The sequence below is a fragment of the Varanus komodoensis genome, unplaced genomic scaffold (genome assembly GCF_004798865.1).
Source record: "Varanus komodoensis strain SLA01 unplaced genomic scaffold, ASM479886v1 scaffold25, whole genome shotgun sequence".
NCBI classification, from domain to species: Eukaryota; Metazoa; Chordata; class Lepidosauria; order Squamata; family Varanidae; genus Varanus; species Varanus komodoensis.
This window is the reverse complement of record NW_025335661.1, coordinates 12,640,763-12,668,178: the sequence shown is the minus strand read 5'-3', so window position 1 is coordinate 12,668,178 and position 27,416 is coordinate 12,640,763. Positions and strand designations below refer to the sequence as shown.

At 41.7% G+C, this 27,416-nt stretch overlaps 1 protein-coding gene across 2 annotated transcripts; it reads right to left on the bottom strand.

Moving 5' to 3' along the window:
- Positions 1 to 163: 163 nt before the first annotated feature.
- Positions 164 to 26,765, bottom strand: CPB1 (carboxypeptidase B1). 2 transcript variants are annotated; one of them, XM_044432896.1, is made up of 11 exons: positions 26,692 to 26,765; positions 26,525 to 26,600; positions 21,981 to 22,105; positions 20,076 to 20,175; positions 19,263 to 19,364; positions 14,158 to 14,259; positions 10,437 to 10,547; positions 9,892 to 9,982; positions 8,623 to 8,825; positions 571 to 655; positions 164 to 391 (listed from the first exon to the last, which is right to left on the bottom strand). In XM_044432896.1, the coding sequence occupies exons 1-11, from the start codon at positions 26,760 to 26,762 to the stop codon at positions 204 to 206; spliced, it is 1,254 nt and encodes a 417-aa protein (XP_044288831.1). In that variant the 5' UTR covers positions 26,763 to 26,765; the 3' UTR covers positions 164 to 203. The 2 variants fall into 2 exon arrangements, with proteins under 2 accessions (XP_044288831.1, XP_044288830.1); XM_044432895.1 differs by lacking the exons at positions 26,525 to 26,600; positions 26,692 to 26,765 and adding an exon at positions 22,453 to 22,491.
- Positions 26,766 to 27,416: the final 651 nt, after the last annotated feature.

Below are 27,416 nucleotides of genomic sequence, written 5' to 3'. Positions count from 1 at the left end.
CCATTGTGTGATACTGATGTACTGAAATGGGAGAAGAGGCCTGATTTGGTCTGTTGACATAAATGTGAAAGAAAACTTTAAGGATCTTTAAATATCTAAAACAACAAACAAACAACCCACGGCAGGGAAAGAGAATGAGAGAGCAAGAGAGTGAAACGAAGTATTTGTCAATCAAGGTTCTTTAATAACCCTTGAAAGCTGCTTCAGTACAGATGTTCAAGGACATAGCTGGCAATTAATTTAATTGCAACCATGGTCTCCTCACAGGTGGGCTTGATCTGAGATTCTGGAAGAGCAAAGCCATATCGGCCGGTGTCACGAAGTTCAAAGGTGAAGGAATATTTGATGCCTTGGTTGTAAGCCCAGTCATCAGAGCCACCAGCAGCTGGATCTGCAAGGTTGAATCAAGGGAAAATAATTTGAGAAGGAGTGCATAGGCAACTATAGCTGAACATCAAGAGCTTAACCTACTATAGTTCTATCACATTTATCACTCTAGGACTAGAGTGATATTACAGGGCTATGTATAGGACTGCTATGGATACTTTGATTTATTAAGGTCATACTTACAGATAGTTGCAGCACCTGAGCCATATGTGTATTTTGTCCCGTGCACTGTGGCTAGTTCCTTGACGGCAGCTTTAGCAAGGGCGTGCTACAGGGAAGAAGTAGGCAGTGTCAGCCTCTAGGCACTTGACCCACAACATGTGAGCTAAGTTGCTTTTTGGCAGACGGAAGGGGTTTTTTACAAGTAACCAGAAATTATTTTTCTCCTTAACCATTTTCAGACACATCCATGCTCTCATCCTTTACTTTCTCTTAGTGTCACTGGAAGTGCTGAGATGGAAAGTCATACAGTAAATTATGAAAACTGGTCTCTGCAAACCTTTCATCATCATGAGATGTCAATCTGAATATACCTTTCATTTGTATAGTAGTCATATGAATAAGTTGCTTGTGCTCTACTGTAATCATAAAAATGGAAATTTAGTCTGTCTGGTGGTATGCATGTTCACACCTATGAGCACATACATAGTTGTGTAAGCAGAATCCAGAGAATCTAATAGTAAGACATGTGTTTTCTGTCCTTAAGATTTATTTTCTTTCCCTTTTTAAAATCTGAGCCCAATACTGCACTTAAATTCCTTTCAGCACAATTCTATGGCCATTAAACAAAATTTAGATGACCACTGGATTTTTTGATTTCCCAGCCACAATGTTGGAAAATCCCTCCAACTTCACAGCTGGGGCCTCTCACTTGGATCTCCTGCCTTCCACAGCTGGTGTGCAAAGAACCGTTCTGGCTGCGTTGCTGAGGCTGTAAGAGCAACCATGGACAGGGGGATTAATGGGTGTTCAGGCGTGTAGGGTGGAAGGGAGGAAACTGGCATTGCCAAGGGATGGTGTTCCCAGCCAGTACCTCAGCCTCCTTTCTTCCTGGTCTGAAGGGCTGTGGTGACAAGGATGAGAGAAGCACAGAGGTAATCTATGTTTCCATGCTCCTCCAGCCTTTCCTAGCTTGCCCATATTCTGCTGAGATCAGCAGAGTTTGGGCATCCCCACAGGATTGCATCCATATTTTTTCCTTTTTCCAATTGCCACATGTAAAATTCAGTTTCACAGACAGTGGATATTTTTTTCAGGAACCCACATCTTGCTGTTTGCCCTTGTTCTTACCACAATTTGAAAACTGCAGTTACAAATCTTTGTGCTTTGGATAACTAACAGATTAAAGAGAGCAGCTTTATCACTGTTGTCCAAGTTATCATGTGCAGGTTTGCTACAGTAAAACCACTGCTGATTTAAAGTTTCAGGAAGCTGATTGAAATCTGTCAGATAGTGCTTGAACTCAACGGCCACGGTCCTTTTTACCACATAGAACTTCATGGTGGTGGGCGGGCGAACGACACAAGGCAACTGTCCAGATTTAACACTGATATCTGGCAAGAGTATTCTGCAACTGTTTACAAGGCCATTAAACATAATTTTAATGACACAAAATGTGTCATTTACAAGGGCAGATATTCATTTGTTACCACTACTCAGACCCTAATTCAGTCATGGGATTTAATATAGCTCTGTTTTCTGTAAAGCTGTGTTACATTTGAATTTGTACACCTGTTTCCTATTTTACTCTTGCTCCCTTTAGGGTTGCTTTTCATAGTCCACTATAGGAATGGAGCTGCTAATGGGAATAACAGGAACACGAGAAATACTTTGCTAATCTAGATGAGGGCTCCATCTAGCCCATGGTTGGACTTGTAACCTTCCCTATATTTTGGCCTAGAACTCCCAGAATTTCTCACAATTGATTTTGCTGGCTATTGGGAGTTGTGGGCCAAGACTTCTGGAGGGCCAAATGATGCCAACCCAGGTTTGATTCAACACCTGGCCTTCAACAGTACCAGCCTAACAAAAACTGAGGGTGTTAGTAGATTTACCATAGTCAGAAAAATACTGACTTTCCAATTATTTCCAAATAATATTCATATAAACATATCTGATGTCATATGTATAAATGCATGGGAATATTCCTGAAAGCATGTGACATTCTGTGTCATCAAGTGGATAATATTGACTAATTGAAAAAGAAAGGGTGGAATGCCAGTCTAGTTTATGCAGCTAGAAAACAGAAGTTAGGCATTTTCTTAGGTTTGGAAGTAATATTATGGAGATTGCTAGAGTTTCTACAGTGAGATCAAACATTATTTTAGTTTTAAACTTGGACAGTTTCAAGCAGGTATCTACTACCCTGTAAGTTTCAAATCAGTATTTCTGTCTCATTCAAGCACAAGTAAGAACTGAACAAGTTGAACTCATATTTGCTGGAACAGATGGAGCCATAGGATGATCTAAACCAAAACCTAGGCCAAAATATGAGCAATTTCAAAATAAAGCCTGAAACATTTCTCAGAAAAAAGTGATTAAATATACACATAGGCTTTGACTAGCTCAGTATAAATATTAAAAGAGTACTGAAGAAAATCTGGTTGTAAAGACAGGAAAAACAGATGATTCTAACCACAGAATATTAGTCAAATAGTACAGAAAGGAAAGCTGTTTTAGTTCTTCCAATGATGAAACATTTATTCTTAAAATATCAATTATTATATGTATCCATGAGCCCACATGAACACATAAGTAATCACTGAAGTGTCAGGGGTGCAATAAAATGAATTGAGGACAAAGTTGTGAAACCGAAGGAATGTACTTTTCATCAATAACAAACTTCTTCCAAGAATCTATTGTGTAACATCTGTGAGAATCCTAGGGTGTCCTTATCTTCTTCTGTCAGTGTTGGTGGAGTGGGAGTACCATTCTTCTTGTGCGCATAAACATGCTATCCTTGATCTATATTTCTGCACTGGAAGCATGTATGAAAGTTGTTTTTCTAATGTTTGTGGAAACTTGTAGGTGCATGGGAAGAACCCAAACATGACTCATGCTTCTACTGAGGTAATCTAAAGATGGATTGGGAATATCCATGACTTATTTCTGCCTGCCACCATTCTGGAAGCAACCGGCAATGAATTATTCTAGCCTGCAATACACAAGAACTGCTGGGAAACAAAGGGACCATACCTCTGCATTCCATCACCTGGCCATGTTTACTTGAACTGAGGCTACATCCGGACAAAGCACTCCTAGTGCTAACTATCAAAAGGCATAGTGTCCCAATTTCATCTTCCTTTCTTAATGGGTTTTCAATGGTAAGAAACAAAAGCAGAAGAAATAATCAGCCCACAAACAAGCCACCCTGTAGGAAGTGGTCCAGGTACACATGACATGATTATTCACCATGGGTAGTTATCCACAATTACTTCCTGTGTCCTGTGAACCCAGGCACTGCATTACAATTTAAGTGCATTTCATTTAGCTAATGCAGAAACAATCCAGGACAATCAAAACCCATTCATTTTAATGGGATGGGAAATTAAGACGACCATTATCGGATGAAATAGGTTCAAGCCACAATATGTGTCAGGTGACACAAATCTCCTTGTTGTTGTTCACTGTGGCTCAGGGCAGTTGCTTTTGTGCCAGGCAGGCCAGAAGTATTTGCAAATATTCAAAAAGTTCAAAAGAATGTTGCGGTTCATTGAGTTCAACTTGCTACAAAATGGATGCCCAGATAGATGCTTTGCTATTCTCTTAATAAATTATCTCAAGAAAGAAAGCTTATTCTTCCACAAAGGCATCTCAACACCTTAGCTCTTTTCAGGTATTCACTGAGCACAACATGCAAAAGCAGGAGAACTGAAGCACACTTGTTTTCCATGCTTCTAACCTTCATGCATTCACCTAAAGCAGGCTGGACTATTAGGGGAGGTGGGCAGTCCAGGAATAACCCCCCCCCCCCCACACACACACACACAACAGTTTTGCAGGCTTAATTCTTGCTGTCTCTGTTGGGATTGGGTATTATTATTGTTGCAATGCATTTATATCCTGATTTTCTTCCTCATGCAAGGAACTCATGGTGGCTTACAATGTCCTCCTGTTATCCCCACAAGAACAACCCTGTGAGTTTGCTTAGGCTGAGCGTCTGTGCCTTGCCCAGTGTCAGTGAGCTTCAAGGCTAAGCAGAGACTTAAACCCTGATCTCCTGAGCTGCAGTCCAACACTGTAACCAGCACGCCAGGCTGGTATGAGTTGGTTTCTCCCCAACGCATTTCAGTGAACGTTTGAAAAGGTCTAAAGCTTTTGAACGTACAAAGGCAATAAGCTAACTTCAAAAGGGTGAGAGTGTGGAAAGCAACATTAATAATGATAAATGCGTATATCAGTGATTGTGGTTTGACTGTACATCTTATCAAATATGAAAAAACTGAAATGACAGCCTCTGTTTTCTTTAAGAGATTAAATGTCAGAATAAAAATAAGATAAGATAATGCTTTGATAAAATTATTGGAAAGATGTATTGGTCATTCACGTAAAGGCTACAAGAATTCTGTTTCTAGGCAGAGCTCAGAGCCTGTCCTCCTCTGTAAATTTATTTGGGAGTAAGTGTCTCTTGCTTCAAAGGAATTGGTGATAAGAAGGTTGCACTGGATTGCAACCTAAAACTGCAATCATGTGCACCTCTCTTTCATCAGAGTAAGTTGAAATGAACTAAGTGGGTCTTCTGAGTAAAAGCATATGGGTTTCAGCCTTAAGACACATTCACGATATACTATATCACTCTGCATGATATTTCATGAGAAAAACAAAGCACTCAAACAAAACAAAGCGCATACAGAGTCTGCATACTATTGACACGAATGTCAAGATCCCTGTTGGTTCATTGAAATATTTCTGGACTGTATCCAGCTTCTGCTACTGCATTTAGGTTAAGCTGTCAGGTGTTTATTCCTGGCTTTTGATTACTCAGCCAAACAATTCCATGTACATATATTTACATTTTTCTAAAACTCCATGAAGTTTCCACTTTGAAGATAAAACTGGCAGGAGATTTTCTTTAGGTATGAAGTGACTGTCTACTTCTTTCAAACTACCCACATATTTTCTTTTATGGATCAAAAAGAAAATAGTCACATTCCCACTCCATCTAATTTGGCAGAAGTAGAAGCCATCCATTAATTTTAAAAGACTTCCATAGAGCAGCTACAAAATGTAAATAGCCATAGAACAGGAACTGACATGAGCTATGAATTTGGTCCCATCTGGACACGATCCAGCAAATTAAGCAAAAGAACCTTAAGGGATTTAAGAAGCTGAAATCAATACAGTTTGTGGGACTGCCTTTGGCTGGAATCCAGTTAAAGTGGCCACTTATGCATCTCCAAAATAGAGGAAATGCCTCACTGAAAGGATTTGCACAAAAGCAATTTGCATAATATTTGTACATATGGATTTATACATATTGGACCAAATTCAGAATAATTATGCTAAACAGAAATACAATATTCCCCACCATAGTGGGAAGAACTATGATCTGGGGACCTATATTCTTGTTCAATCTGCCATTCAGTTGCTAATACCTGGTGGGCATCTTTTAAACCACAGTAGTGCTCTTCTTTCCATAGTCCTTTAAACCAGACTTGGATGGGACATTTTCAATACAGAAGAGCTGTCCTTTGCCAGCTCTCCAAAATAGAGTTCTGCTTGTAGGAAACCTGTTAATTTTGGATCCAGTTCTAAGAAATATCTGTCGAGTTCCATGCACCCAAAGAAACCTTGGACTTTATCAAATATCATGACACATAGAAAACTGCTTTAAAAATTATGTGGGTCTTCAAGTGCAGTAGTGTGATATGGCATGGAAGTCTGCTAAGTGAAAAACATCCAAATTCCCACTGGTTATGCTCAAATCCTTGAGTTTGTCTAAAGTAGTTTTTTGGATCCTGGCCTGTATTTCTCTTCTGACTTAGACCAAACTGTGAAGTGTGAAGTTAGAAACATTCTCTTTTTAAGTCAGAATTAAAGACAAACAAAATGAAGGATAAATGACTCCAATTTTCTGGAATCATTGCAGTTAAAACTGTGGCTTGAAGAAAAGCACAGCCTTAATAACACACACACACACACACACACACACACACCCCTTCTCTTCTAATGGAAAACAGAGGATTTTGTTGCCAGATGTCCAGGGCAAAGCCATTAATCAGTTCTCATCCTCTATTTTGGCTTTAAAATTGTGATATTTCCACTTGGGAACCATCATAAATCTGTCAGAATTCAACAGCAGTGTAGGATCAGCTTTTGGTTTTGGCCTTGGACTTCTGGCAATTGAATGAGAATTAAAATGCTCTTGATAGTTTTTATTATAAAGTTTGTTTGTCATGTTGTGTTTAGTGCCAGCAGTGTCCATTTTAACAGAATTAATTTCCTTCTGAGAATGTTACTGCTCTTTTGAAAGGGAAAAGTAACCCCAGAAAAAAAAGATTTAACTATGAGAAAAATAGACCTATTGAATATGTGATGCTCCTGTGCTTTGCGTGTCACAAGGGGATGTCTTCACAAAGAGTAGATGCCAACTACTATTTCTATGCATTGGCCAAGAAAATTAGAGAACACATTAGAGTTCTTAAGGCCTCCCTTTACATTAAAAGACTGACAGATCCTCAAAAGGCAGAACTGAAAATGAGCTGATTGTTTTCCTTTGTCGTTGTACATTTTCCATATTGTACTCAGTTCCCACTTGGAGCTAAATATCAGTGCTAAGATGTTATAAATGAAAATAAACATTTAATAAAATATATTCTAGAGCAAGGCTGGAGTCTTGTTCATACACATATGGTAAGTCCCATTGCATTGCATGTGGCTTTTAGATATCATAGGGAAGCACTGTAAATTTAGTCTTTCAACAATTATTGGATAGATGACAACCTAGGATTTTTTATACCTTGTATTGCCTGTGCGTGATTGAACATGTTGCCCCATACGGCCCAGTTATTCCTGCTGTGTGCAGGAGCAGCTAAAATGCAACCCTGGGACAATGTTTGCCTGGATTGTTAGCATTGTCCTGGTTCACACAATCAGTTTTATTTAAGCCCCTGTGACTTGCAGCACATGTTGACTAGCTGTAGGCACCAGTGCCATGACCCAGTCCCCATTCATAAGCGCTTATGTCATATGAACCTGCCCAATGTAGGTTGTTGGCACGATTGAGAAACCACCCACAATCCTGTAACAATCCATGGTTTTGGGTGGTTTCTTAATCATGTTACCAGCCCATGCGCACTGGGTTTGAACAAGACAAGAACCTACGGGCAGGGATTGAGGTAAAGAAAGGTTGTGCATAGGCGCCCAGCATGTGCCACAAGCTCTGGGGATATATTTAAGCCAAATAGTTCAAATCCTGCAAGGGCTACAATTCAAGTACAATTTATGTAATTTATTACTTAGGGAACAATCCTGTGGCCCACTAGACACTGTTTTGATGGCCATGCAATAATCCACAGTCCCAGGTCTGATGTCAGAAACTTGCTCCGAGGTCGGAGGTGGGATTCTGAACTCAGAGTGCCTTCCCTCTGCCCTTGCAGCTGACATGGAAAGAAATGCATCCGCTGCAGCTCCAAGGTCGCTCAAAGCAATGTCAGAAAGAGGATCTTTGGGGTGGGAAGGGAGGAAGCCTGTTTCCTTGCTGATGCTGCCCCCTGTGCAATGCCCATAATCCAACAAATGTAGATTGCAGGCAGCCTTTTTGGATTGTGCTGTTGATTTTTTTAAAAGTATAAACCACAATCCATCCCATGAAGTCAGTGCATATAAAATAGACAAAAAGCAATACAATTCAATATAATGTGATAAAAGCAAGTACATTTTTAAAAATCAAAAAGTAAGTAAAAGTAAATTAGAGTATGTGACCTAAAAGAGCTTAGTTCAGCTCCTGCACAGCTCTTTAATACCCACTTAGTTCCTGTAATGTAGTAAATATCCCTTTTACTTGCCTAAAGACTTGCCTAAACATCTTAGGCACACAAGACTTGCCCAAACATCTTAACCAAGAGTAAAAAAAACAAACCCACCCTGAAAGTTGTTTCTGACCTAAGAGAGGAGCCAATGTATTGCAAAAACGAAAATAATGCAGATGATAGCTTGAAGAGCTACGATTTCAGGACACGTGCACCACAGCCATACTCACTCAGGAAAGTGAAGAGCCATCTAGTTTCTACTTACCAGCTCCACATTGTCCTTTGTCACATCAAAAGTGTAAGAATAAGGGAACAGCAGCAGCTGAGAATAAGAGTGAATGGTCAAGTAAGCCCTGATGGTTGAGCGGTGCTTACGAATGAAATCAGCCAAGGCCTTTGTCTCCTTTTCTGATTCAGGTGCTGAGCCACAATAGGTGCTATCACATGGATTTTTTGACGCGCCAACAGCTGTGTGCGGTAGGAAAGAGGAAACAGAAATAGTTAGAATCAGTAGTGCAACAGTCAAGGTAAGGTGTAGGCTCCCCCAACCTGATGACCTTCAGATATGTTGGACTACAAACATCATCCCCAGAGTGCAATGACCACCCTAACAACTGCTTTCTGAAGTTGCAAAAGCAACATTAGATGACCTTGTAGAGGGAATAAAAAGTGGGTTGGGGAAGGATGGGAGGGAGACCTGTCTCTTTTTACACTGGTAACTAAGCTAAGAGGTCTGTCTAGCTGTCACTCACATTTGTACAGAGGGATAGGAAGTGAAAGCACCTTTGTCATTTCTTCTCATGCCTTGCTCATTTTATTTATTTATTTATTTATTTATTTATTTATTTATTTAAACATTTTTCTGCCGCCCCATTCGCCGAAGCCTCGGGGCGGCTTACAACACTAAGTTACAATAATTATAATATAAATTAAAAATATAAACATTAAATTAAAAATACAAAAATACAGTATAAAATAAGCCGCCCTGGCCAGATAAAATCCAATAATATTAACAGTTAAAATGCCGCTTGAATAAAAACTGCCTCCACCCTTGGAACATACCATCAACAGGAAGAATTTCACAGGACTGCACCCTAAGGCTGCAATCCTATGTCCACATACCTGGGAGCAAGCCCCACTCAAGTCAGTGAGACTTACATCTGAGTAGACAGAGTCAAGACTGCACTATTGCCAGGGAAGCTGGTGACCCTTGTGTCAAGAGGGCTCCTCATCCACTGCAGCTTTTCTTTTCAACCAAAGAAGAGCTATCCTCAGTGCCCCGTTGTGGTGAGCATATTATGGGGATGGAGCTTAGAAGGGTGAGATGGAGTGGATGAGGAGCTCCACTGACATAGGAGACACCAGCCTCTCCTGCCTACTACTCTATATTTCCACAAAGGTTGAGATTGTGGGAGATTGAATCACTAACTTGGAGCCCAACTACTGCTGGTACTTTGGGACACTGAGAATGAGCTGGTGGGAATTGGGCCATATATTACTTCTCAGGACACGTTATATTGTAGGCTGTACTTACTGCACCATCCAGCATCAAAATTTCTGTTGGGATCAGTACCAATGCAGTTAGTGCCAGGATTTACAGAACGAGTCTTCCTCCACATGCGAGACTGAAATGGACCATATTTGAGAATGTTAGCTTTGCAGTGGGACTAGTTTGACAGGTAGGCATGGTCTGGCACATGCTGAAAGTCCCTGCCCACAGGGGTCCACTGGACAGTCCATTAGGTAAGCCTTTCTTCATCATTGCAACCTTCTTGCAACCTGAGTTCATTCTGTCCTAGACTATAGTGGTAATGAGAAAGAGGAACAGAAGTTGCCACCACCTCCTTGCTCACAGGCTCTTGGCTTACCAAGCAAGTGGCAGCAAAGATGAGAAGAAGATGAAGACCAACAGTACCTGGTGACAATGATGGTGAGAAGATAGATAAGTGGCAGAAGAAGCCCACTGAGGGTGCCTTGCCCATGGGTCCGCTAAAGCTTGGAGCAAGGCACTGTTTTGAAGGATTGTGTCTAACACACAAGTTTCGAGATTTTTATTCAAAAAACCACTGTGTGATTTACCTTAGTCCAAGTGTAGACATAGCCATCAATATTCAAGACAGGCAAGACATAGAAGTCCAAGTGGTCCAGAAGCTGGGTCATGATGGTTTCTGTTCCATAGGTTTGGACAGCCTAAAGACAGTTCAGAAAGATGTGTGGTATATATAAAGAATCTCATTGATATCCCACTTTTTTCCATCATGGAACTTGAGGGGGTGACATGTGGTTGCCAGGTGGTCTCCCCTCCAAGCTTAGACCAGAGCCAGATCTGCTTTGCTTCAATGTGGTGGCCACTTCATGTGTTTTTAGAACATATTCTGAGACCAATTATGATAAACCCAGACTATTGGCCTCATTCTGTATACAATTTCATGAGTCGGAATAATACCTTTCATTAACTTCTGACATCAGTGATCTTGAAGAATTAAAATGGTATTGAGAAGTAGCAGCAAGTAAATCAAAGGTGTACCAGATGACATGAATATATGTGAAGGTGACTTTCCCCCTTTAATTAGATCAGCACCACCAATATGCTAATTTCTAAGCAAATATAAATGTTAGTGCAACCTGGTACATTAATTTAAATTCTGAAATATTAAGCTATTGAAAACTATACTTTCTTATGGATCTGAATTCTATTTATTTCAGAAACTTTATACATTTTTGATAGAAGTTTCCTCCAAAAGTGAAGCTGTGCCAAAAAACCAGGGGTGGAGAACAGAGGAACGTCAGGGTGTGGCAGGGACAAGGTTAGGAGAGGCCAGACACTCTCCTAAAGGATTTGTGTTTTAGACTGCTGCTTTATGGAACACAGTTTTCCTTTCCTTTCCTTTCCTTTCCTTTCCTTTCCTTTCCTTTCCTTTCCTTCATTTTATTTTATTTTATTTTATTTTATTTTATTTTATTTTATTTTATTTTATTTTGTGGGACATTGCTAACCCATCCAATTACTACACATCTCTGGACGGCTTACAACAATGGTTCAATAAATACAACAATATAAAATATCATATAATTAGCCCAAACAATAATAATATTAAAACACTAATAACCAACGACTGGTATTAATAAAAACACAATGAAAATTTAAACTTTAAAACACTGAGTGAATAAAAAGGTCTTGACCTGGTGCCAGAAAGCGTATACTGTTGGTGCCAGGCGGAGCTCTCTGGGGAGCGCATTCCAGGAACAGTAGGACTTGTTAAAGAGTGAGCATGCTGAGGGCTGGGCTGTTAGGAGCAAAGAAAGCTTCTTTACACTGCTCAGGAGACTGGTGTGTCTGAAGCCCTTTCTAAATGATGAGCACATGAGCCATATTTCATGTGCTCATCATTCTCTACTCACAGATGTGTGTGGGTTCCTTAGACAGCATCCAATTAGATCCTCCAAGTTTGCTTCTGGGTGTAAACAATACATTTAGTGATTTTTTTAAAGAGCAGGAAATGGTGCTATTTACTTGTAAAAGGGAAAGAAAATACTTTCCCCCTCACTTTTGCATTTGCCTTATTTTGCCAGACCACACTGCCACCTAGAGAATGTAGCTGAAAAGAAAGAAAAGAAGAGCTCTTTGGGTAGCCCTGCTCAAATTTCAAATATGAAATGGATCCACAGGTAGATACACTGCACTGACATGATTAATAGCCTCATGTAGAAAAGTTGACTAGTTGGGGCTCTGCAGAATTTCAGCCAGGAGTTGTTTCAAATCCTACACAAAGATGTTAGAAACCAAATCTCTGCCCCTCTCTCTCTGCATGCATGCATCCATCTGTTGCTTTGGGAATCTTGTAGGTCCCTCAGGGTAACTCACAAAGCTTTAAAACATCTCAGCTTGGGACCTTCTGCACGTAAAGCATCGCTCCACCTCTGTGCTACAGCCCTCCTATTGAAGACGTGAATCAAGTGGGAAGACCAGTGGAAAAGGCCAGATGAAGTTAAGTACATTCCAAGAGATTCTTCCAATCCAATCCACAAATGCATGCCCATACAGTGGAATATATGTGCAAACTATATAAGCCTTTGCCCTACATACTTTTCTAGCACCTCAGAGGGGGAAGGAACAAGGCCGAAGAGGCATCAGGACAGATGTTCCTGCTCTCCAAAATGTGCCCTTCTCTACTTCTTTGTTGCAGTTTTTCTGTTCTTATGGAGAAGCTGGCACATCTTTTTTCAGAGGCGGCTGAGGGGGGTAGGAAGGAAAGGACTGGAGCTTCAATTCACAGCTCTGAACTCAGAATACAGAATCAGATCTGAGAACCAGAACAATTTAGGTGCAGTTTGGGGACCACAGGATTGTTCCCTTAATCAGTTGCCTAAGAATCGTACGCAATCTCAGTAAGGAAAAGTCAGAGACTGACCGTTCTAAAGGCCATCGACTGTTCTATGGCCATCAATGGCCATAGTGACTCATACTGCTAAATGGGGTAACATTTTATTCACTGCTATCTTAACTGGGAGCGATAAGGAGAATGCATTCCCCAAGGCAGGGCTGGAGTGTCGCTTTCAGTTTCCAGGCTTGCTTTTGTCCATCTATCTGGGCAGACACAAGAGAACGGCCTGTCACTGCTGGGTGTCTGCCAACACACTCTAGAGTCAAATACTTCAGCTTACTTGATGTGGTTTTTAAGAGTGGGCAGCTGCTGCATATATTTCAGCATGAGAACCTTTACGAAACACGGGACTCAAAACAGCTGGGACTTGCAATTTAGGGCTATTCAGTGAAAGCAAACCCAGTTGGTCTTCCTGGCTGCAAGTATCACAAGCTTGGTTGTAACACACTGGAAGGTTTCCCCCACACTCCCAAATGCCAGTGGTTGCTGGTCAGCTGCCTCTGGGAGGGTAATTGAAACTGGCACTGACTCAGGTCTACTCAGGCAATGGGAAGGTAGGCATGTGGTAGGAATGAGCTGTGACCTATCTTTGAGCCCCATTTTTCAGAAAAGTGCATGCATGGGGAGGTTAATGCTCCACACGGAATTCCTCGTCAACCTGCCAGGCTCTTTGCAGACCATGGTTCCAATCCTTGTTGGATTTTCTCCCCTGGTGGCTTCTGAAAGAGCCCTGTATGTCTCCCTTACCATTCTTAAAATGACAGTTAAATAAAAAGGTTTTCACCTGGTGCCAAAAAGAATATAAGCTTATGTTCACTCAAGTCCTGCCTGGAGGTCGCTTTGTTCAGTTGGTAGGTCATGAGTGAACAGAATTCTGGACTAGAAGGACCTTGGTTTGATCCAGTCTGGCTCTTCGGTCCATAACATAGAAATGTTATAATAACAACAACAACAACAACAACAACAACAACAACAAAACATCCCTCATACACGATCTAATTGTGGATGAGGGGGCTGACCTGCAATGTATTACAGAGACCTGGGCGGGAGGGGGGGGATGTCTCACTCAGCTATGCCCACCCAGGTATCTGATGCAACACCAGTTCTTGCAACAGAGTGGCAAATTTGGGTGATTTAGCTCAAAATATTTTAAATTCTGCTGCTGTTGAAGCCTCACAGAAGTCTAGTCCTAGGAACAAAATTAAAAATCAAAGAACAACATAAAGGGTCTTTCTAGGAAAGGAGATAATTTAGGAAACTTCAGGATCGTATTAGGAAACCTAGAGGGGGCGTCTGCTGCTTCACTTACTCTTTACCTCTTCAGGTGTCAAGGGGACCTGCTAATACATTTTTTAAAAAACCAGCATAAAATTCATTTCCAGTTGTGTCAGTGCTGATATGCTTTGCTCACCAACCTTTCCCACAAACCACTGGCAGAATGCAGGCGAGATCCATTCTCTGGCGTGGAAGCCACAATCCATAAAGATGGCTTTTTTACCAGCACTAGGCTTTCCCACCTGTAAATAAAAATAATTATGAATAAATTGAGGAAGAAGCTGCAATCTATATTGCATATACATTTCTTTCTTCAGACTGCAGCCTTATGCCTCACTTTACTGAAAATAGGCTCATTGCTGGAATGGAAAGGTACTACTGTGTCTTATTTTCTCACCTCTAGAAAATCAACATAGTTAAAGTGGCTTGCTAGATTCCTATTTTATCCCTGTTGAAAACCCTATATTTTGGAGACTGGTTAACTGGGCTACATTGCTTTGATATACCTTTAGAATAGTTATGTATGGAGAGACCAGATGCAAAGGAGGACAGGGCTTCCTTCTCTTGTGCACAAGAGGGAAATTTGTCATGTAGAAACAGAGCCAGCACCATCTGCAGAAACGTGTAAGTAATCACTGGAGCAAGAACTCCATCCTTTACATCCAGAAACCCCAGGAATGTGTTTTCGGTCAGGGACCCTCAACTGAGCATCACACATCACAAAGACCAACTCAGAAGTGATCTTTCACTCTTACTGCAAGCAAGACTCATTGTTCTGATGCAATTGATCAACTGATGCCAGACTGCAAGTTTGATCATAAGGAATTTCAGCAAAATGTGTTGGTGGACGCTTGAGGCAATTTCTTGCAGGGCATGTGAGTATATACGTGGATTCCGAAAAGGTTTGGGTGCATATTGGCTGACTGTGGGGTGAGAATATTCAGTGTTTCCTTATTTATCTTACTTATGGCAGCTACACTGGCAGTGACAAAAGAGCTTTTCTACCTTCCCCAGCCTCTGTAATGCCACAACCTAATTCCAGGGGCATTTGGGGGTGGGGGTGGGGTAGATGTGGCAGCTAGAGGCTGGAATCTCCACTGTTGTTGTCTCAGAGGCAGCAACAGCTCAATTTTGATATCAGTGTCTAAAAAGGAGGGAATTGCTGTGCTTTCTGTTCCCGTAAGCTCCCGTGTGAAATCACCCAGAACATTTTGCCTCATCTGCAAAGATGGGTGAAATCCTTCTCAGTTCAGCACCTATGAATGGGGGTGCATTTAAGGTAGCCATTTTATTTCATTCCTTTAACAAACTGGGTAGAGGTAATGAATCTGACATTTGCAAGATGTTGATGTATTCCCAATTTTTCTGCAGTGAACACACAACGTTTTGTCCACCATTATCTGCAGTGACCTTCTCTAACCTAGTGCCCTCCGGCTGTATTGATTTCATTTCATTTCATTTCATTTGTATGCCACCCATGGGGCCTTCTGGGTGGCTTACAATACAACAACAACAAAACATATTTTAAACAAATACAATTATACCTTAGAGCATTACAATCAAGCAATACAAAATTTAACTGTAAGCAATACAAGATAATTGTCCTCATCCAATTGGCCAGGCTGTTTGGAGATAAGGGGAGTTGCAACCCAACACATCTGGAGGCCACCAAGTTGGGGCCAGATCACTTGCACCATTTGTCTCCTAACTTTGAGAACTTCTTCATCTGGAAACTGCCTCTGAGACCTTTTGTGTTGTCTTGGTCTAGGTCAATGTGAGAGTGATCCTAGGCAGAACTTTGAAAACTAAACTTTGAACTCCAGCAAGCACTGGCAGTATGACTCACTGTTTATGTCAGGAGGAGCATCTCCTTCAGTGCCACACACAAACCACATTGAAATAAAGCCAGAATGCCCAGCAGCAGTGCTTGATTTATTGCATCCTTAGGAAATGTTCATGCAAGGCAACCCTGTGAATGTCGATTAATGACTTAGTGCCTATTCTCATGACCTTTTTAACTATGTGTCAGTAACATGGAAACATATTCCATGTTGTTACTTGCTCCCCATTCCACTGAGTGATGAGAAGTTCTTGGTAAAGTGACCGGGGTTTGTCTTCCATTCAGAGGAGAGTTCACTGGATACCTAGAGCACTATTGTAAGATCTGATTTCTTTAGAAGTAGAGCACAGATGGAGGCAAAGAGAATAACAACTCCTAGCATGCAGAAGATGCCTGCTCCACAGCAGATGTTCCTGCACCTCCATGGTACAGTTTATATTTGTACTTTCTCTGCTTTTCAGTATGTATTGCTGTCTCCAACTTCAATTTCTTTAACAAAGAGAACTTAAAACTCACCCTTAGCTCTGTGTGTTTGTGGGAGGCAGAAGGAAACATGAATTGTCTTGCCCAAAGCACTCCCATATTCCAGGGATGATCAAGAAACCATTCTGTACCAACTGGTTCCTTTAAAGAAGTACAGTGGTACTTTGGCTCATGGACTTAATCCGTTCCAGGACCCTGGTTGTGACCCAAATTGGTTGTGACCCAAGTCAAATTTCCCCATAAGGTTCAATGTAAAAAAGGTTAATCCATTCTGTAACTATATTTTAATCACAAAAATTTGAAGCGGGCGCACTTGGTGTGGGAGGCAGGTGTGGGGAGGCAGGTGTGATCATAATCATCACCTGATGCGGAGTTTGCAACCCGAGGCAATTTTTTTCAGAAATTTCTGCTCACAACCCGATTTGGTTGTGAACTGAGGTGTTCGTGAGCCGAGGTACCACTGCATTCCCTGAACATCCTGGTCCATTAACATTCTGTTGCCCTAACAAAGAATACATCAAGGCATAAATTGCCTGCAAATGTTGCAAGCTATGATGTCAGTGTGGCACAGGCAGAACTTGACCAGAATTCCACCTGATATGATGCAACATACTCAGCATGAGCTGAAGTTGCTGGAAGTCAGTGTGGTGTTATCACACACAGAAATAATTCCATGGGTTGGGCCTCAGACAAGAAGTGCAGGGAGTGATTCCGGAATGTTAGCTAAACTTGGTTTTTACATATGAGAGGACAGATTTTACATCTTTTGATTCTCTGGTAGTGGCTTCCAGGAGATTCTCCTCCATCTAGAGGACTTCTCTTTCGACTTGATCAGGTATCTTCTCCCTGAAGGGATTCAGAGTAGCCAGCCAGACAATCTGCACAGCCTTGCCTGCTCTCAGATAAGGTGGCTGTGTGCAACTTTACAGAGATCAGTCCTTAATTTTAAAGGCCAGTTCTTGGTCTGACCTGTATATACATATGTGCTCTCCCTAGCACTATTAGTATTATGCATGAGGGAAATGGTCCTTCATGGTTCCCATGCTTTGTGTTTGAAGCTCAGTTAGTGAAGGAGTGAAAATGGGAAAAACAGAGCTTCTTCTGCCTCTGCCACAAATCATGGAAAGGGAAAAAGTTTGTTCCTGCCTTTGCAACTCCTACAGAGTAAGACTAGCAGAAAACTCATTCCTTCCACCCAAAGGTAAGCACGTAGAATTCTCTCCCATGCAGACTTTCTAATGAATTGGCTCCACTGAAGTCAATGGGATTTAGCTGAGAATAAAGCCATTGATGATAATGTGATTTACTCCTGAGTAGACATGACTGGGAGTCAGCTGTTTCTTAAGCAAGAGGACAAATTGGGAAAGCAAGAAAAGACACCACAAATTTTCTTTGAAGGGGAGGTGAAACAGCATTTGTAAGGCAGAGAGAGAAGACCTGGGCAGCGAGGTGGGCAGGAGGCAGAAAAGCAACAGAAGGATCTCTGAGTTGCTCTTTTTCAGGGCCTGAACCTAGACAGGCCACTTCCTCTGCCCTCCATCTCCCTTCAGGGAAGGCAAGGGGAGTGCTGAGTGAGCGGCACACAATGGGTTACACCACAACTGAGGGCAGTGGGAATAAAGCTGGTTGAGAATATTGCAGAATAAAAGGAAAGGCAGAATGCACCAGAGACAGCACTGAGCAGCACTGTGCGTCACAGGATGTTCTCGGGCGATGCGGCACTGCAATAAAAGTCAGCCTCGAGCCAGATTTAAAGGCGAAGAACCAAGCAGAACGAAAAGGGGGGTCCTTGACGTTGCTGGGCAAGTGCAGACCGAGCAGGCATGCAGGTCCGCAGCTCCCCCACTGTGCTGACACACATGCTATATTTCAATTATCACAATCCCTTCCTGGTTGCAGCTGCATTGGCTTTGGGTAGTCCAGAGGCTGTTCTCCTCTCCGTTGGACCCCTCCGTGGTTTGCGTGGTGCTAGGGCACAGTCCATTTTTTAACAGCAACAAGGAAAGCCCTAAGCAGGCGAAAGGTAGCAGGTTCTGAAACCAAATGTGGCCCATTTAATGCTGTGTAGCTGGCAGGAAGTATGACCGATCTTAAACTGAGAACTGTAACACTAAGCTGGCCATGAGAAATCTCCCCCACATATTGGGGGTGTCTGAGGGTGTAGGCTGCACCAGGGGGTGGTGAGAACTGCATGTGGCCCATGGGCCATGCATTGCTGACTTCTCACCTATACCTATAAATCAGCACATGCATAATTGTATGCAAATTAGCACCCGTTTTGTTCTCCTTCTGGGTGACACCTTTCCTTTTTTTGGTCATGTGTAAGTGGCCACCCTATTCTCACATTGCCTCTCCTCATGCATGGAAACAGGTGGGGGCAGGAACACAGGTTGGACTACACAGGCCTGAAATACCGAATTGATCTTCAAAATAAGAGCAAAGCTAAACTGTTTTCTTTTGTTTGTATGAAGTTATATGAACAACTCAGGCAGGGAAAAGCTGATTAATTCTTTGCTTTCCATTGCCAAGAGAGAGGGAGAGAGAGGGAGAGAGAGAGGGAAAGGACTGAAGTTTATAGATTGCTTTATAGCAAATAGGTTTACAAACAACAGATGGAGTATGCAATTACACAAAGGTAGATTACCATTTACCTTGCTTACAGGAACATACTTAAATTTATACATGCAAACTGTCAAAGTGTTTATTACAGTCTGTGCTATTTAGGAAGCCCTTACTATAAATCAAAAAGGATAAAAATGTCACCATAAAAGAATTTACAAAATCTGCTGGGTTTCCTAAAGCATTTATTAAAAATAAAATAAAACACAAATCTGGACTTTGTAGGTGCATAATACATAATGTTATTTCATATCTGCCAAGAGAAGACAGAACAGATTGGCTAAAGAAATATAAAGTGAATACCTTCAGGACGTACATTGGGCGTCCCTCAAAGGTTGTTCCTATCTGCAACCGGGAGACGAGATCTGAGTGTTCATTAGCCATGTTGGCTGTCCAAGCCTCTATCTGTTGAGTTAAAAACAAATACCTAAATAAGTGCCTGTTATGCTGCCCCCTGTAGGTTGGCGCTGTCTATGTCAGGGGTGGGGAGCCATTTTCCTGTCAAGGTCTGTATTAGCTTAGTCAACACACATGAGGGGCCAAACTGCAGCAGTAGGAATGCCAGAGCTAAAATTGAGCAGTGCCATGGATGTGAGTACACAGAGGGGGAAACCGTACATTTGTATCAAGGCATTTCCCTTCCCCGATTTGTGCAAGGTTTCCCCCAACACCTTTGTGACTGAGGAACTGTGCACAAATCAGGGAAGGAAAACAACTGGTGCAGATATATTGTTTTTCTCTTCTGTAAGGCAGGATAGAGTAAACAATATCAGGAACTTAGAGCAGAGCTGGAGGGAGGTATGTGCTGGGGACTGTCTGAAGCTTTAGACTGAGAGTTTGGAAGTACGCATTTGGCCCATGTGCTCGCAGTCTAGTCTATTACAGATTGGTTGGAATTCTCTGGGGTCTTGACACATACCTTTCCCAGCTCTGCTATTGGAGAAGATTTAAACTGAATTTACCAGTGTCTGAATCTGGAACCTTATATGTGCAAGACATGTACTCTGCTTCTGAGCTGTGGACCCTTCCCAGCAAAGCAGCATTTCCAAGGACAACTCCCCATTGGAAAGTGGAGAAAGATTTTTCACATGTGAATTCTTTTGTTTATTTATTTACCTTTTCCCACGGGTTGTATTTTTCATACTGGTATCCCGCGGACCGGGCATGGTTGTCAAACTGCTCATCGAGTGTGGTCTGAAGGTCATCAATCAAAATGCTGCAATAACACAGTAATAAGGACAAATAAAAGGGTGGGACTTTTCATTTTCTATTGGTACTTGGCCCCCAGGTCTTCCAAGAGTCTGATCCTGCTCACAGTGATGGGACAACATTGCTTCTTGCCCTTCTGCCTTCCAATACTATACTCAGGCATTAGAACTGGAATTGCTTGTGGCCCAAGAGCTGAACTCAATATTGGAGCAATTCTTGGGAGTTGCTGGGGTGGAGATTTCCCCAGCAGGAAATTTCCCCATCTTTGCATAACAGCAGGACAGCTTCCCAGGCTGGGGCAAGATTTTCAGAGATGCAGGGGGAGTGTGGAAGACAGATCTGTTGTGTGCATGCTCAACCTAAATTTTCACAAACTAAGGGAAGCAAACACCTCTCTCAAACTGTTGTGTGAGATCTCCTAACTGTCTGCTTTTAGCTGGTTTCCCAGAATGCCTTTAGAACTGTTGGCACAATGACTGGGTGAGAGCAAAAGAAATCTCCTGTTCCTCACTTTTCTCCCATTCTACCCTGAATAAAATGGCTTTAGGATTAAGCAATGTGCAAACTGGATGTCCTTGGTCACCATGATCTGGGTGGGAAGAGAGAGAGAGGTCAACTTGCTATGCATGCCCTGCCTTCGTAATGAACACTTGAACTGGTGACATTGACATGATGTCAGGGCATGCAGCTACACATCAAAGGCTTGTAAGTCCTTTGGCTGTAGCAAGCAAGGACACTTCACTGAAGTTTGTCAGGGACAATGTCTTAGACAGCTCTTTGGTGCAGCAAACTGCGTACTTAAATTAGAAGTAGAGGAAGTGTTTCAACACATGGCGGAGTAACTTTTCCCTGGTCATCAAGACAATTCTGCTTCATCAAAGGACTGCAGAACTTTGCTTCTAGGTTACTAACCAAGACCAGCTCGTTTGTCTTTAATAGCAGAAGAAAAGGACCCCTCTGTGGCATGTAGTCATCCCTCTCCAACCCTGCTCCTCTATGACTGCTATTTGCAGTTTAAAAAATGCTAAACTGTAACTGCTAAGCTGTAAGATTAACATCACATGTTGTCCGGCTCTGTGTACAACTTTCGCATTCTCTCTCTCTCCCGCAAGGCCTTACACCAGCAGATGTGCTTGGGAGCTTTCTGGTGTACCGCACTACTTGAAGGAAGCATGGTAGGGTGGCCATTCCATGACATAAGAAGACAAAGGAGGACACCAATTTCCATAAAACATACACACACAAGGGTGTGCACACATATCCTTGCACATACACATGCATATGCACAAATTTAGAATTGAAATACAATATACAATGTCTTACCATAATGGAGAAGACTGACCAGTCTTCTGTGTGTTTTTTTGGGTGCTGTTGATGAACAACTCCAAGACCCTTCCTGTTTTTCCTTTTTAAGGCTCTTTAATGCTAAACAGAATTTGGACACACCTTCATCTTGGACAGCCCTTCAAATAGAAGACTGTCCCATGTAAAGTAGGACATGAAGGCTATCCTAAAGACCTGGCGATGTACGTTGTCAGTGCGTAGTGTTCAATAATATGTATCTCAAATTGAGTCTACTTAAGTAGTGAATTACCATGACTTCTTTTAATTTAAGACACAAAGTAGGACTGGTAAATTGTGGGCCCTTGGATATTTGGGCATAACAACTCTCATCATAACCAATTTGGCCAAGGTTGAGGGATGATGAAAGTCTGGAAGGCCATAAGTTGCCTACCTGTGATCTAAAGAGAGATGTGTGTGGTATTTAACACATGCATATTAATTGAACAAATATCATAAGAAAAAACATACTCATAGTCCAGTCCATTTTGTTGCAGGAGAGTCTCAGCTTCAGAATATGCGTCTGCCTCGACCCGGAAATCTACAGTCATTCCTGTTTTCACTTGCTCAGCAGAAGCTGGGGACCAGAAATCAATCTGAAAAGAGAACCAAAAAAAGAAGGCCATAAAGTAGGTCCATGTAGTTTCATTTTGGATCAGTCTGCAGGTATGGATTTGGTTGTTTAGAGCCTTTTCTTAGGCTTATAACAGCATTGCTATAACATTAATTAAAGCAGGCAGCAAAATACACTTCAGCACAAAAATACTGTCTGTGGAACTCCTAAATATCTTACCATTGAGGTCTTATTGAAATTCTTTGGCTATATTCAGTTTTATGCTAGCACAGAAAATATAGGAGTTGGCTTTGTTCTGTGAGAACACCTAGTCCAATCCAATGTAAACGTCACTTAACATAATAAAGTTATAAGGAGCTGTGCACCTACTTGTGAAATACTTAGCCCTATTGAGGAATTTGGAAATGGGGTTCTTTAAACATGCAAAGAGTGGGAATGTTCCTGCCCTGCCCCCTTCCTTCCTTGTTATCATCCCCCTGTACATATGAGAGGAGACTGAAGTGGGGATCTTTCTTTATCCATGGTGGCTCTTTATGCAATCCAGAAGGCTGAAGTATCCATGCTTCAGCTCACAGGGAGAGCCCCCACAGAAAGAACTGTCCGCTTTAGACAGTGCTCCTCCATGGAAACCGAGCAACAAGGGGGATGGCAGAGGGGGATGGGCCCAGAGGACTTCCTTTTGCATGTTGAAGCAACCTGCTTTTAGAATGTCTGATTAGGCTCTTGAGGAATGCCTTGTGCTACACCTTGTGGAATGACTTCTGCAAAGGGAGTTCCTTAGTATGGCTGCACTCACAGACAGGGGCTTCCCTTTTCTTCTGGCCAAACATAATCCAGATACTGGTAAGACACAGAAGAAAACAGACCATGTGGGAGAAGCCATGTCTTTAAATATCCATGCAGAGTTTAAGCAAACCACTACTGTGTAGTGTTATGGCCACTGTCAGGGTCCTATCTGTACTTGTTCCAAGACTTTATCTTGTTGACTTTGCCACATTCCAACCGTTCAAATGTCCATACACTTAAATCTTTCAACAGCTGGAAAACAGGTGGGATTAGGCCAGACTTCAAATGTGCCTCACAATGAGGAACTGGCTTGAGAGGCATGTTAGCATTGTCACTCATGGGAACCCAATGACTTGTGAATTTATGACCTCAAAGGGACATTTGCATGTCTTGCTAAGATAGGAATGTGTGGTGTCATTTCATTTGGATGGACAGAATGGGACTGCTTCTGAATAATGCATATTCAAAAGGTGCCTACTGCCTTGGTATCTAAGGAGTGAACAAAATATTATTACCGCAGGGATTATAATCTTATAAACAGAGAGTTGTCATCTAAATATACTGTGGTAAATTTGAATTCTCTCCTTAAGTTAAACATAAATGCCATTTCTTTGGCATCAAAAATAACTCTGCCTCTTTTGCATTTGTTGTGGCCTTGCTTTATTTACTTAATCTTTTCTCTTCCACATGCACATGTATCATACCATTCCTTAAATGGGCTTTGTTTATTATGCACTTTCAGTGCAAGTCAGTCACAAGGATAGCACAAGGCATGTTTTCTTTCTCCAGGATTTATGAAAGAGGCACTGGAAAACTTAAAGTTAGGGAATTCAGATTCAACAGACCATGAAGTCTTTTTCATTGTGAGTTATCACACAGAGTGAGATGACTAATAGTCCAATTTTATAAATGTTTGCTCAGATGTAATCCTGCAATTAAATGGTACTTATTCCCAAGTAAGTGTGCACAGAACTGCAGTCTGGGGAACCTCTGTTTAGTTAAAGACTATTATTTACTGGTCAAATGTACACCTGCAAAATGTACTCACATATGTACCATTGTTTTATGCATTCAGAAATTTTATGACTCATATCCAAAATTGCATCAATCTTCTAGATTGAGGGATCAATCAATCAAAAAGGAACCCTTTAGTTACTTTTAAAGTTACTGAAATGTGTGCCTTCTTCCTTTCTTTAAGTTTTAATAAGATGCTTCAGAAATGTTAGCTGATTGCTCAGTTCCTTGCATCTTATAAGGGCTTTTGCATGAACAAGATCCCAAGTTCAGCCACTTCCATCTTCAAGGATAAGAAAGATCCTGCCTAAAAACTTGAACTGTTGTCAGTGTTGACAATACTGGGCTAAATGGACCAATCTAGGGCAGTTCCTATGTTCCTTCCTATTAAAACTTAAGAAGAGAAAAGGAAGGGAAGTAGGAGGAAAGGAGTTATACAGCCTGGGAACCTAAATAGCAACAAACAATAATACAATTCTGGAGGGCACAGGGTTGGGGAAAGTAATTCTACAATCCATTTAGAAATTACTGAAGGCCACTGAAATATCTTTCAGTATGCCTAACTCTGCACTGGATTATGATCTATGGGTAAAAACACATCCCATTGATTTTAATGGGTCTACTCAAAGTAGGGAACGTTGGACCTAGGACCTTCTATATGCAAACCATATGCTCTGTCATTTTGTTAATGGTAGCTGCCTGGGCTGGAGGGTTAGCAACCAGTGGGCTTACTTTGTTGAAGAAGCAGGAATGGATTTTCCCAACCTGACTGCACCTAGAAGCATTGGACACCAAACCCCATCATCTCCATCCAGTATGGGAGCTGTATTGCAACACATCTAGATGACACTAGGTTGGGGAAGGCTTGGTTGGAAAGATTTCTTGGTCTTCCAGATCCATGATTCCAAGCACAAAGCAAAAAACTTCATGTTCTTTATACAAACACAGTGAGAAGTCAACATTTCACCTGACTGAATCCCTGGCTTCAAAGCAGTGAATAGCAAAACAAAACTCCCATTAATGTGACTGGACATAGAATTTAAGACATAATGGCGAGCCGAGCTTAGGTGGGGGAGAGAGTCTGACAATGGCCTATGGTCAATGAAAAGCCCCTCTGCATCTGTATATCATTGTAAATGCCACATTTCATGGTGGAGATTATCATCTTTCCCTCCTCTCTTTTGCAGCTATTTCTCAACATCAAAGCCACACGCAAATATTGAAAACAGATCTGCTATCTTTACTTGTTTTTTCTTGTGCCATAATATATCTACATCAAGGTTACAAAACACATTTGGAATGGACAAGAGCTTTAGAGAATATTCATGGACAAGAAGACAGTTTGAAAGAGGGATAAATTGATTAAGAGTCTAAATCTGCCCTTCAGATGAGATAGACAACAACAACTTCCACTGCCCACATCAGCTAGACACGGGGGTCAACTAGCCATGTCCTCTTTCAGGATACTCCAAAGATTTACTGCTCCTCTTTTCTAACTGACTGTCAACATTTTGCGGCTCTCAGACCTTTTTTTTTTTCCCAGGGGGAGGGGGTTCCCTGTGTGTATTTTAAATAAAGCTTTGGTGCAGTTCTACAAGCTTTGATGCTCCCCAGGGCCCAGAATATGCTGGTGCCTCCTTGTTTCTCAGGGGCTCTGTTTTGCTATAGTTGTACTGAAGCTAACACCACCTAAGTTTGGGCTTTTTTGTTCAAGGCATTTATCACACTCTATTGTTCCTTAGTCACAGCTGTTTATGGGTTCTTTAGATGAAGTCATGAGTCTACAGTCTGGCTTCTAGTTCTAGGTGAATGTCTTAGATCAGCGAAAATGAAGCATTTAATAATGAAAGCAAAAAACCCATGATTTTATGTTGCTTATTTGTGCTATTTTTGCTATACCACAATGCTGCATAGAGACCATGTGGTAGAAAAGCAGGGAAAGAAATGCTTTTTGCATAGTGCTAGAATCTCAGTTCTGCAATGGAACCTCTATGACATCATGGTTACCTGGCAAAGCAAGAGGAGATTCTTTCTGAGCCAAGAAGGGGACAAAGAGGTCCTTCCGTCCACAAAAACATTTTACAAAGATGGTTGCTGGAGGGCCTGGCCAGTGATAGCTGCTGGAGCTTTACTGTGGATGCAGCCAGAGACGAACAGTTGAAAGGAGGCACCTGAAGCATTGTTGCTCACTCATTGTTGCTTTGCTTGCCAGACTTCAGGAGACAAAGAAAAACTACTAGTTCTCCCCTTTCCCAGAACTTTTTTGAGTTGTTGTCAGTCATGCTAGGCAATAAAGGGAGAACTGTCATTAAGGGAGTGCAAGTGAGAGGAGAGCAAAAGTGTGTGTTACGTGTATTGGGTGACTGCATGAAGCTGCTGGGGCCATGCTGGTGACCACCCCCGCCTCGCCACAGGGGCCCTTGTCCAAGAGCCTCTCAGACCAGACACTGCCACTGAATTCTCACACTCAATGTTTCTGGAAAAGAAGAGCGACCCTTTTGCAGTTTGTGCTCCTTTCCTCAGGTAAGCCAGCTGTCTTCCGAAAGCAATGCAAGCAAGGCCAGTCTCATTATTTATCCGCATGATACACTATTGAAAATTACTTTGAATCAGAACCACCCAGCCCTCCAGTTCAACTTACCTGCATATTGTTGGCCATGTAGATGAGGACATCTATCTGCTCTTCATGGTGAGGGGTTACCCGATAGACTTTCTCTCTATGGAAGATGCCAGAAGCAAATTAGTTGTAAGAGAAAAGACATTCATCATCTCTGAAATATGCAAGTTAAGATTGCTACATATTCCTACCCATCAAATCTGTGAACGGAAACTTCAGCAAAAGCTGATGTGACACCCACAAAAAGCAGAAAGACCCACATCTTGTTTTCAGATTGAAAAAGCAGCCAATTACTCTCATACTTCCTTTTATAATTTATTGCTCTTATCTTTGGCAGATAAAATTTTAAACCTAGACCACCTGTTCATTGATTGATTACTCTCCTGGCCTTGTTTTGTTTGCAGACTCTTTATAGTCTGTGTATTTAATGGCTCACCTGTGGAAACAGAAGAGAAAAATCTCACGGGTTGCTAACTGATTACAAGACTGGAGTTGGGAAATTCCTGATGGATTATTTCGCACTCATTCTACTCTTTTTGGCTCAAGTAAGATGCAGCATTCAACAATCATTTGGCCATCTTTCCCTCTCCTCTTACATGTGCATCTTGTCTTCCCTTTACTAGTATATGTGGGCCATAGTTTATGATGGCATCCAAACTGGCAAAATATGGCTAGTGCTTTACCTCCAAACCACAGGGTAACCCCCACCCCAACAAAAAGTCCACATTTACAGTCAGGGATATTGGAGGATATTTACCAGAAAGCAAATGAAGCATTTAATGCAATTTGACTGCATCCTTTATGCAATTTTGCTCCATCTTTCCCCATATTAACGTTTATTAACAAACTACATATAAGATCCAGTGAAACACAAGGCAAATGTGGAAAATACATGGCTAATGGGAACATCTAATAG